The 12,473-nt window shown below is 35.2% G+C and overlaps 3 protein-coding genes across 3 annotated transcripts; 1 reads left to right on the top strand and 2 right to left on the bottom strand.

Annotated features, from left to right (window-relative positions):
- Positions 1–53: 53 nt before the first annotated feature.
- LOC132285373 (PLAT domain-containing protein 3-like) lies at positions 54–901 on the bottom strand. Its single transcript, XM_059787553.1, has 2 exons — positions 743–901; positions 54–654 (listed from the first exon to the last, which is right to left on the bottom strand). Exons 1-2 carry the CDS (start codon positions 809–811, stop codon positions 181–183), a joined length of 543 nt encoding a protein of 180 aa, XP_059643536.1. The 5' UTR covers positions 812–901; the 3' UTR covers positions 54–180.
- A 3,495-nt stretch (positions 902–4,396) lies between these two features.
- On the top strand, positions 4,397–6,301 carry LOC132285566 (NDR1/HIN1-like protein 13). Its single transcript, XM_059787759.1, has one exon. It carries the CDS (start codon positions 4,610–4,612, stop codon positions 5,363–5,365), a length of 756 nt encoding a protein of 251 aa, XP_059643742.1. The 5' UTR covers positions 4,397–4,609; the 3' UTR covers positions 5,366–6,301.
- Positions 6,302–9,585: 3,284 nt separating this feature from the next.
- Positions 9,586–11,454, bottom strand: LOC132284587 (ethylene-responsive transcription factor RAP2-13). The gene has a single exon (XM_059786699.1). The coding sequence runs from the start codon at positions 11,004–11,006 to the stop codon at positions 9,879–9,881; it is 1,128 nt and encodes a 375-aa protein (XP_059642682.1). The 5' UTR covers positions 11,007–11,454; the 3' UTR covers positions 9,586–9,878.
- Between the last annotated feature and the right edge of the window lie 1,019 nt (positions 11,455–12,473).

The following is a 12,473-nucleotide window of genomic DNA, read 5'->3' as shown; positions in this document are numbered from 1 at the left end:
TAACTAAAATTTATTGATTCGGTCTCTCACCATGCCCATGTAGAAGCAAGGGCTTAGGCTAACACTGACTTATATTAATAATAGCATTAAAGTGATAACAAGTAGACATATTGGACAAACATGCAACACACATCCATTAAAAAAAAAAAAATGTGGGCCCATTAAGAGCCATACAAAGTCTTACATAACAGACACAACGGATGCATCAGAGCCCTTGATCATGTTGCGGTCACCATCAAGACCCTTACCATCCACACAATTGTTCCTGATTGCGGTGAGCTCGTACGGAGATGTGTCCAGTGCTAGCCATTGCTCCACCGTGAATAGCTGTTGGGCGCAAGGGATGTGGGCCCCAGTGGAGGTCACCTCCACATAGTTGCAGTACCAGCCGTGGTGATCACCCGACCCATCGGATGTCAGGTTCATCGAGCACATCGACCCGGTCAAACATGGCCCTCTACCGCTGAAGATGTCCAGGTTACCCCTCTCGAAGTAGTTGTATTCCGGGCCCATCAGCCCGCCCCAGGCCTCCAGATTCGGGATCCGAATCCCCCACCCATTGGTGTCGTACAGCGTTACGCTGATTTTCGAGTCCGTCCCTCCCTTAAAGATCGACCCGGTCCTAACGTACACAGTGTACACACAATCATCGTCCTGCATTCACAACTCACAACATACATCAATATATATACTTGTATTTGTGTATATATATATTATATGATGGAATTGATAATTAACTTACGGATCGAGCGATTGTAGCGACGGAGAGGACGATGAAGAGTTGGAACCAGAGACGGTTGATCTTTCCCATGGCTTTCCTTTTTCTCTCTCTCTAGATCGCTCTCTCTCTCTAGAAACGCTACCTTGGAAGGCTGTGATGAGACTTCGGCGAGCGCCTGTGTATCCATTATATAGAGACTTTATGGATATAGATGAAAGGCACATGCTCATATTGACTATTTTGGGGAAAGATCTGGTACTTCGCACAAGCTGGGACGTTCCTTCTTTTACCAATGATACCTCGTCAGTGGCACCAAGTTGCACTCTCCGACTTTGTATGATTACACGGCTGTTTTTAATTGGTTTATATAACATAAAATTTATTTGACGAAACAGCTTATCTATTTGTTTTTTTTTTTGAAAAATAGCTTATCTGTTTGTTTATCCCATTAAATGGTGATTTGCGGCCACCTGTCTGATGGGTTTGATATAAAATATTCTTTTTAGTATTATTCTTTTTGTGAAATTACCATATTACACACCTTGTTGGTAAGAAGGACAAAGACATTGGTTTGTCACGTGCTGACAACATATTTTGAACCCTTGAAATAATGAAGGAAAGAGGAAATGGACAATATATATATATTTCTTGGGTAAATGAATGGGCAATATTTTTCTTGGTATGCAATTATTAATTTTGTTGGCATCTTCATTATCACATGAAAAATTTAGTACTTTTAACCATGGTTGGTCCACCACCAAGGCATAATCCAGTGGGCTGCCAAAGTGATCCAAATGCAACGTGTGGTTGATTTCTCTACTAGGAAACAAAAAAAAATTATTAGAAATTATTCGATAATGTTTTGAAAAGTAATGTTATGCTTTATTTATAATTTATTAATATATTTTTATATAATTATATTTTAAATAAAATGGTGAACTGATCACTAAATATTAATGGATCACAATAATTTAATAATTTTTTTTTTTTTTTTTTTTTTTTTTTTTTTTTTTTTTTTTTCTGTGAAGGCACTCAAAGTTTTGATTTCATAATTCACGTTGTCAGCACAGACTTCGAATTTTAAGTAAGAAATGTAAGACTAAAATTTTATATTAATTTCAAGAAAACATTAACAATTGTCAGTCCACTTACACATAAGTCTGTCCTGCATGTTGTTCAAATGAGCTATACATGGTTCAACGTTGCACAACTACTTTGGAAATTAATATTGGAAAATAATTGCTATTACTAGCTCATCAATGCATTACCAGGAGGAGAGGAGGTCGGGCTTGTGGTAGAATTATGGTTCCCAACGAAAACACAAGAATAACTTGTGACTCGGATGAGTAAACATGATTCCACAACAAAGATAGGTGTATACTGTGTACAATTTTAAGAAGATCCAATTCTTTTTTGTCATTTTTTTTCCGTCCATTTTCTCGCTCTACGAATGCTCTACTTAAAACACACTTGGACTCAAGCTTGCTCTACTAATGCCCTACTTAAAACACACTTGGACTCAAGCTTCAAGTATTCAGTTTCAACCAGACATAACAGCCTTAGAACTTGAATCAAGTACATCCTAGGCAAGATTTGATCAGTGAGTGAGTGATTCTTTTCTTCTACTTTTTGTCCTTTTTGGTTTCTCACTTTTACCAGATTTGAAGTTTACATACTAGGTGATCATATCCTCATATACCACTGATATTCACAAATTTTCTTAATATGCGTCTACATAGTTAAGAAATGGATCGTGACAAATAATATTAGAACTATTTTCCATCCGAAAAATGAGAAAGAGTGCACAAGCCCATGAGGGTCAAGCCAGTAAAAACACTGGGTCCTAATAGAGGATGTGATTATGACATCTCAGATCGCATGGGAGAAGATCTTTTGATGATACTTATATATGTGTGGACACCTACTGACTGTGTATACGTGTTTTGAGGAAAATCATGATCACCAAGATGAGAATGTCCAAATCGAACAATATTTACATAATATAGGGTACGCCTTGACAAATAGTTATTTGTGTGTCAGACAAATGAAAATTTAGCAAATCATATTTTTCTTACAAAACTAAGAAAATTGTTATAGGATGTAAGGTTTATGTTATCGAAAACTTTACCATCAAAACTTGGAACTTGCTCATTTACCCATATTTTTAATCCTTTTCAATTTGGGTTAATACATTAATCTTCCTTTAAGTTTAGCCTAATTACACTCAGATGAGTTTGTTTTTTAAAATCTTGTACTGTGTACCCCTGACACTTGGTGACTAGTTACAAATACCCCATTCACCCAAAAAAATCGCATAGTATGACCGAAATCGTATCCTTCTTTGTTGGCCTTGGGTGCATTGTGAACTTACCACACTAATCCAAAACTAAATTTTTTTCCTAAATCACAAAGTAAAAATTAAATGCAAGTAAAGTAAAGAAAGTTAGAGATTGACATTGATTTTTAGCATGGAAACCCTATCGAAAAAAAAAATTAAAAAAAAAAAAACCTGACCTGACTGAACCACAGAAACTTTCACAGTTTCTTGAAAAATGATAAACTATTTTCGAAGTAAAGTACAACAAACTCTATCTTAAGCTTACATTCCCACAGTTTGACAAAGAATTAGTTGTTGAACGTCTTTGACTTTGCGACTCCTTATCCAAATTAACGTTATAGACTTCAGGCTTACTCCTCAATCGTTGTAGAAGGATACCGACTCGAAGAACATGAACATTCCGCTAATGCTGTGTCCCATTCGTCGCTCAATTGAATCCTTCTTTCTTCAAGTTTTGAATTTGTGAAGGGAAACTAAAACCCTACTTTTCTGAATGAATCTTCGATTGCACACTTAAACTCTGACCAGAAAGCGAACATCAACCTAAATCATTTGTATATTTAAATGTGTACTCTCAAGTTGAAAAGATAAAACACTAAGAAATATATCTCAAAAATCTCAAATATTGTTGCAAGTTGTCTCAAAAGCCGAATCAATTTATGAGAGAAAAAATACTTAATTAGACATTAGAGAGTCATACCCTAACTTGGTAAATCATGGTCGTACATGGACATCCGAACCTATCTAGTACAAAAAGGAAATTAAGAATAATTGAAAAAAACTAAAGTTTCCTTTTCAACGCCGTAGAGTGCGACCTGTCGGACTGAGTTGGCTGGATTGGTCAAATTTTAGTAGTTGCACATTTTGAATTTTTGAACAATTCTATTCGATCAGGAAGTGTCAAAGTGCGACCAATCCAAAATAAGTTTCACTGATCAAACTTTGCCAGATTAATTACACTTTAAAGTTCAATTTTGTCTCAAAAATATTCTATATGCAACCTAACTGGATTAAAAATAAAAACACATTGTGCATTGTCACTTGCATACCAGTACTAAATGATATTCTTATCAAATCAAATTTAAGTTTTAGGTGGTAAAGTCCATACCCAAATTTAGTTTTTATATATTACCATAACACGAGTAGCATATGGTCTTACATCATTGCATCATAACACGAGTAGCATATAATTGATCATTGGAATATAATTAAAAATACCAAACATATATAAAAATAAGCCTCCCATTGTTTCTTTTTGGATTGACCAAGTAAACCATCTAAAAATAGGCTTTGTGCGGACAACCAATTATCGACTTGATTGTCCAACGTTTGTTACTTCCTTCTGTCATTCTGTGTAATTTACCAACTTACCAAAAAAACAAAAAAAAAAAAAATTGTAACGTGACGTCCTCTCCCTCTCTCATAACACCTTTCAGTTATCCAATCAACCTCCATGCTAACTCCTATTCCCATGCAAACTAACTCCCTTCATATTTTGATATATTTCTGCCAACCTCTTTCCTTTCACGGACACCGCTCCCCATCTTCCCATGGAGGAGCGGGTCGGCAGCGCAAACGATGAGCACCCAGATTACCTCTACCCACCACCACCACCACCTGACTCTGCCGATGATACCTACATCATTCAAATCCCTAGGGATCAAATTTATCGCGTTCCACCTCCAGAAAATGCTGTTATTGCCCAAGGTTACCGCAAACCGGTCGAACAAAAGAGCAAAGGTTGCCGCGGTCGCTGCAAGTGCATTTGTCTATGCCTCATTGTCACCGTTGCTCTTATCGTTGGCATTTTTCTAGCGAAGATTTACTTGTTTCCGAGCCCTAAAAGCCCTCAATTCTCCATCAAGAAAGTCCTCGTCAAGACTCCATCGTCTTCTTCAAAAAATTATTCCTCCCCAAGCTATGAAATCTCGTTGAAAGCTGAGAATACAAATGACAAATATAAAATTTCTTATGAAAATGGCGGAGGCTCCAAGCTTTCTTTCAAGCAGCATAAAATTGCAGAGGGGAAGCCTCCGTCATTCTCCCAAAATGAAAATGAATCAAATGATGTTCGAGTAACCCTAGCCGGCTCGAAAGGGACATTGCCAAGTGAGGTTGCAAAGAGTCTGAATGACACGAAGGCGAAAACGCCTGTCTCTTTATCTCTAATGATCAATGCACCGGTGAAAATGAAGGGTTTGATCTCGACGAAGGATAAAGATGTGACGGTCACATGTGATTTTAAGGTGAACACGTTGGCTACCGGTACGAAGATTTTATCTCAAGAATGTAATTCCAAGTTATAGCTAGCAGCCCTAAAGAGAATTCTGGTGGAGACCATGCATGGCAGTGAAGAATATTAATGCTGTCATTCTCTTATGCTATATTAGAGTTTTTAGTTTTTATTTAATTTAAATTGTTTTTTTTACTTTTTAATTATTTCAATTTGCATTGCATTTTCAATATATTTTGGCCAGCACAAGCGTAAGAAAAGAGGGGTTACGAAATTTTTTAATCTCTGTATCACTGTATGGAGTTGAAAATTATTTACTTTTGTGGTTTATTGCATCTAAAATTAGTGTTTAAATATGTTTGCTAGCATCTCAATTCCAGACCTTAGATAGAATTGGAATTGAAATTGAAGATTCTATCATTTCAATTTTTAAACTAGTTTTCCTCTCATTTCATTAATTTTAACACATATTCCATGCCACCCGACACAAAAGTGGCATATTAGATTTTTCATTTTAGGCAATCACATCTGGAGTCTCCATAATATTATTCTTTAATTTCTCTTGGTTTTAAATTCTTTTTGTTCTTTTCATTTTTCATATAGTTGTATTTATTTATTTTTTTTTTCCTTTGAAGGTAATGTGTACGCTTTTTTTCCCAATGAATAGTACTTTGTAGAAAAAAAAGTTGTAGAATTGGTTTTTCTTTGGCTCACTGTTACTTGTTTTATGTTTGCTTTAATAATATATTGCTGCAATCTAATTAATCTTCTAAATGCATGGTAAAAGTCATAGCGTCAACTAATCGCAAAACGTATCAATTTAGACCTTTATGTCTCCTATGGCGAATTTCCTGCTTTTTCATTTTTTAATTATTATTTTTATTTATTATTATCATAAAAAATAAAAAAATAAATAAAAATTTGTGGATAGGAGAAGGGGAATAGACAAACCCATCGTGTCTTTTTTATTTTCCCATTTTTTTAAGGATTTTTTTTAAATAAAGAAGCAACAAACACACCTGTTTTATATTATTTCTTAATAGAATCTAGTAGAAATAATATAAATGCTTATTATTAAGAAATAATATACTAACTTTTAAGAAATAATTATTTACTAACTTTTAAGAAATAATATACAATCCACTAAAGCATTACAACCATCGTGATTAGGGACTTGTTCATTGATCCAGAGCGACAGAGGGCCTAGTTTCAAGCAACGTGGACCTTTCATGGGCCAGAGCGAGGACCTAGGTTCAAGTTAGACCATTCTAACTTTTTTGTTTTCTTTTTCTTTTTCTTTTGGTGACAATGGTGTCAAGTCCTTAAAAAACAACATAATCTACTACCAAACATATGCAATCCCCGTTTCATATGCAAAACATTCATGGTGCCGCTTATTGAAGAGAAGAGTAATTTGTATACATTTAGTCTGTCATTCAAGTTTGAGTTTGTTTATGCTACAATCATCCTACTGATCCTAGGTCATTCATTAAAGTCCTTAATCTCAAAGTGCAAAGCAAAGTCGACTGTGAGACAGAATTTAATTTAAATGGAACTTCAAAACCAACATTTCGCTCAGATTTCATTAAGAAATTAAAGAGAAATACAAGTAAAAAATGGTGACAAATAACCATGACAATGTAGTCTTAAAATTGAATCTGATCATCTTCATTCTAAATTCGGTAGGCCAAGTGTTATGGATAAGACGTAGCTGGGCCCAACATGAAGCCCAAATGAAGCACAACGTTTCTGCAATATATAATTCTGGGTCTCAGATTAAACTTGGCTAAAGGTGCTCGTTCGAAGTAATTGGTCCATTTGATAGATTTTAGGATGCAAGCCTGCTAGAATTCATAACTTTTCTTACTGTGTTTTTAATTTGGGCCAAACAGTTCTGGGTGGGCTCCATAATCCCTATCGTGCTATTAACATTTAACAAATACTGGAATAGTAAAAAAAAATTAATTTATTAAAGGACATTATTATAAAATTAATATTAATATAAGTGCTTTAAATAATATTGTTAACAAATAAATTGAAAATTACTTTAATTGTGAAAAATATTTTATATCATATATCACTAAACACTTAATGTTTTTTTTTATTAAAAAAAAAAAAAAAAAATGTTCCAAACATCACAATATTATAAAAGCTTTATTGATAAAAAAAAATATTTTTTTATCTTTTTAAATAACAACTAACGACACCAAATGGGCCAATAATTAGATTCTTAGCTCCTAGTTGAATCCAAATCATGTAAAGTAGGATGCTTAACTTCCTCTTGGCCTTGGGAGTAATTAAGAAAGTTTAATTAGAGATGTAAAAGAGAATGTACCCTTGCACAACTTTGTAAGGATTCCTGATAACCCAAGAAAAGCTTTTTGATAATAACTTTCATCTTCCCAATTGGTACCTTTGAAGTGTGAACTTGTCATTACATGTTGTTTAGAAGATAGGCTAAGAATATTATTTGATGTTATTTATTTTGTATTTTTAAAGTGGTGGCGGTGGACTGTAAAATTCCTTATCTCACCGCCTCTCTAAGGAATAAGATACATGAAGCATATTTTATGTCATCAGCAACCACCGCCTCACACCACAATGGGTTTGCTGCTGTTCTGTTCCCATCTCCCTTTCCAATCCATACAACAAAATTGGGCCAGTGAAGTGTAACATCATTTCATAAAATAACAATATAATTTAGTTGTTGTTTAAGGTATTAGAGAGTATCCGAGTCCTTCCGAATTCAACTGTTGGGCGATCCCATATACTTCTTGTTACCCACCAAAGATATTTATGTTACAGTGGATGGTGTCGCTGAAAATCAATGGGAATGGTATATTCAAATTTGGTAATGAGAGGTTTGAAGTTCAGGCAATTGTAGAGAGTTTGGAATGACCACCTATCACAAGCTTCTGTGGAAAAAGGATTTTGGAGATGTAGAGATGGAATGGGAAATGATAGAAATGCAGTGAATGAAATTAACTAAACTAGAAGTCTGAAATTCATTCAATAAGAAACTGAAGTAAAAGTGCTGGAAATTAAAGGAATTAAAATACATGTGTGCTTAAAGTAAAGATTGCACTAGGAAAACAAAATTATAAGAATGAAATGACAAATAAATGAAAATAAAGAGTTGTTTGATATATGTGGATATGTCATTCATTCCGTTCAATCTTCTATTTATGGAAAATAGTCAAAAATGGTTACTCCTTCTAATTGTCACCTATTTTTCAACTACAAGTAACCACCTACTTATTTGCGTTCCATGTATTATGCATGTACTTATTTGGCTGTCTCATTCAACAATCATGACCTTCGAATTGCATATAATTGCTTACTTCTCTGTATGCCATATGTCTCATTCAGTTGTCATAACCTTCCAAAGGCCCATTCTTGGCCGGAAATGGTAGACTTGTAATTGCTTATTTCTTTGGCTAATTACTTTTACCCACCAGCAATTAAAATAAAAATAAAAATAAAAAAATTTAATAGTACTAACCTAGCCCAGAATAAATTAGCCCACCCCATTATGCATTTCTGAATCCAATCACCAAATAATTTCCTTTTATGAAGTCACGTGTCTTTGCATGATTACATCCTTATCTACATATCACCCTTCTATTGGGATCGGCCACGTTCATCTTTCCATTGAAATCAGCCACATCAACCTTCCACTGAAAATTGATCGATAATTATGGGATAAACACTTCCTTTCTTAATTTTTTTACTTCTTTATTTTTCTGTTTTTCCTTCTCCCTTTCTTGGTTTAAATAGAGGCAAGGGTTGTTCTTACTTTAGATTAATATTTTTCTAGGCGTTCTTCGAAATGGTCTTCAGTTAGAGATAACAATTATGTTGAATATTTTGTTGTGTTAGAGAGTACGAAATAACTATCTCAATATGAAATTGAAATAAATTTAGTTCAATATTTTAATTAAATTTATTTCAACTATAAATTCAAGCAATTCCCCCATTTCGTTGTAATATACAAATATATACTTGAGTCCACTTAAACACCAACCCTTTCTAATAAAGTAAGTTTTCACGTATGCTGCTTGTATTTGAGTTTGATGTTAACATAATTATGACATCTTCAACCCGCTTAACCTATTTCAAACCACCCCTAAAACAGAATAGACTAGTTCAATTGTCCTGAATGGACTAAATCCAGCTTAAATTCTCGGAATTGAAATTGAAGTTTAACATAGCTCAAACTACTAAATATTTACTAATTGCATATTAAAAAGTTACAATAACATAAAAATGGAACCAAACACTACCCCACAAGCAAACCAAGAATTACAGTTACATAGACAAGGTACTTGATACATTTAAAGGCCACTTTGGTTACACTTATATCCACAACTCTTAACAAACCCAATACTACAAATTCTCCCTCGCCCTCGGTCAAGCATGAGAAAAAATACCAGCAGACCAAGACACAAAGATCTTTCTTTACAGATGAACACAAACTACACACCTTTGCAAATGTCAAGACGACCAATTGCAGAGGCTATGAAAACACCAAAGAAACAACCAAACTAGGAGTACTCAAAGAAGAGGATCATATTGTTATGAGAGAACTAGAGAGCTGCCCAATCTATCTCCTCTGAAGGATACTTCTCCAACATGAAGTTCTCCGATTCATCAAACGATGGCTCCGAGAAGTCCAGCAACGTCATACAGGATTCCGGTGAAGAATCAGACGATGATTCACCGGACAGAGAAGACGGCGACAAAGCCTCCACCTTAATATGCTCCGATCCTGGACACCCGAATTCACCATTTCCTGAATTAACCAAGACGTTCTGAACCTGTGGGACATGTTTTGGCATTGAATCAATGATTGTGGACTTTGTATCAGTTACAAAACAGAGCTCCCCTGAATTCCCCTGTTTCTGCGAATTAGCCAAGTTTTGGCAAATTGCTTGAAGCTTTGCATCCACAGAGGAATGGAGAGGCTTGTAATCTGAGAATTGATGGCCCAAATGATGTCGAAGACTCGGAAAATTGAGCCTAGCAAACTCTCCCCTGAGCTTATAAGCAGCCTCATCGTAGGCCAAAGCCGCTTCTTCAGCTGTATCAAAGGTCCCAAGCCAAAGCCGGGTTCGATTCTTGGGGAGTCTGATCTCTGCAACCCATTTGCCCCAATGCCGCTGTCTCACTCCCCGGTACAGCTTCACCGGCTTCGGCGGAGTTCCAACTTGCTTCATTGGGACAGGTTTTAGGCCAAGGTAGCTAAAGGGTGGTGGTTTCTGTTGCAATTTCCTTGGTGTTTGGTGGTGGATTGAGGACTCTGGTGAAGACAAAGAAGTTAAGTACTGTTGTTGTTGGGATTGTAATTGACTCAATTGAGCTTGGATATGAAGGATCTGAGATGAGTTGAGGTGTTTGAGCCCAATTGAAGGTGTTTGCTCAATACCCAAATGGTTGTTGCTCGAAAACCCTTGAATAAACATGTGTGTGGTTGATGGTGATGAGCTAAAATCAGGGTACAAGATGGGGTCGGAGGAGGAAGAAGCGCAAGAAAAGTCAAGTGGGTAATAGGAAGAACAAGAAGAGGTCTCTGAGAGAGAGAAAGTGGAGTGAGAAGAGGTATTGGTAGTTGAAGCACCGTTCATAAAAGGTTCAAGTGCTTTCATCAGCTCTTCCCTTGAGGGATCTGAGAAAACTGGACTGCTGTAACTGTATATATCTCTAGCTGCTTCCATAATTTATATATATATATATAGAGAGAGAGAGAGAGAGAGAGAAGTATGCTGAAGAAGGCAACCTGTTTCTTATATGAAAACTAAAGAACAGGAGGTTTTGTACACAAACAATGCTAAACGAGGTGAACTTTAGAACAGAAAAGCCAAAAGCAACCCGAGGGACAGAAAAACAAATCCTCTTAGTTGTTTTGATGAGAATAGAAACAAAAAATGAAAGAAAAATCTGGATCTCTAATCTGAATCACCTGACTTTCAAAAAACAGCCTTAGCCTTCTGGAATTGTTGCTTCTTTTGTTTTCAAAGTATTATCTTTAAAATCAACAAAAACAAACCCTCAAAATTGAAGTCTGAAAGAGAGACGATTACCGAAGGGATTCAGAGAAGCGGGATGTTTAGAGAGAGAGAATATGATGAGTAATCACTCTTTTGTTTATGGCCTCACTTTGTTTGTCACACTTGCCTTTATATAAAGCCAAGCCCTTTGCTTTTTTCCGTTACAAAAATAAATTGTTAATACTTGATTACTTGTTGCCCACTCAAATATTATCTAATGAAATTTGGTACACCTTTCATTTCAAAACAAAATCCATATTACTTCTAATTCTTAATTATTACTCTTTCTCTCTCCCTCTGGTCAACTTCAAAACTTAAACTCGCATTTAACGTGTGAATGTGTGATATGTTACCCAATTTGAAAAAGATGGGGATATAAACATTTTAGGGGTAACTCGCGGGAAGGCATATGTGGCCTGATATTGAGTTTAAACGTGGTGACAATATGGTTCACCAAAAATTTTGTTGAGCACTCGTGGCATTTTTGTTTTCTTACATATGGATTTGATGAAATTGGAGGAGAAATTTTTACATGCCCAATCATAACTCATAATTATAATAATTTTTTAATTTTAAAAAACATCACCAATGGATTAAATATGAACACGTAAATACATCATTATAGGACTCACAGAAATAAATGCCCTTTTATTCATATGACATGACATAATTGGTTGTGGACACCCATGACATGATATTATTGTCGCAGAACCAACTAACTTGTATTTTTAAGAGTATATATTCTTGAAATAACAAGGAACAATAAAACTCTCAACAAGAAAAACTTTCCTACACCAATGATTTCAATTTTCAGGAATATTTTGTAATTCATTACCAACACATGCAATCAACCATTTACTATAAATAATCTTTCTTTACATTTTGTTCTATTCTATATCAAAGCAACCTTATTTTTCAAAATACAAAATAATTTCAAAATACTAGAAATAAAGAGTATATATTCTTGAAATAATAAGTATTCCATCTTCCGAATATAAATATATTGTAGAGGGAAAGGTCCTTCCCGATCACGATTCCCTTACCCCAGAGGGAAAAGTCCTTCCCTTTTGGTCCAATTGTGGGCGAGGAGGGATTCGAACTCCTGACATTGTGGTTTGTAGTCACATACTCTAA

Source organism: Cornus florida, unplaced genomic scaffold, assembly GCF_030987335.1.
Source record: "Cornus florida cultivar Cherokee Brave unplaced genomic scaffold, ASM3098733v1 CherokeeBrave_3.0.0_Hap2_Chr11, whole genome shotgun sequence".
Taxonomy (NCBI): Eukaryota; Viridiplantae; Streptophyta; class Magnoliopsida; order Cornales; family Cornaceae; genus Cornus; species Cornus florida.
Note: the sequence above shows the minus strand (reverse complement) of the source record. Positions and strands in the feature narration are given on the sequence as shown.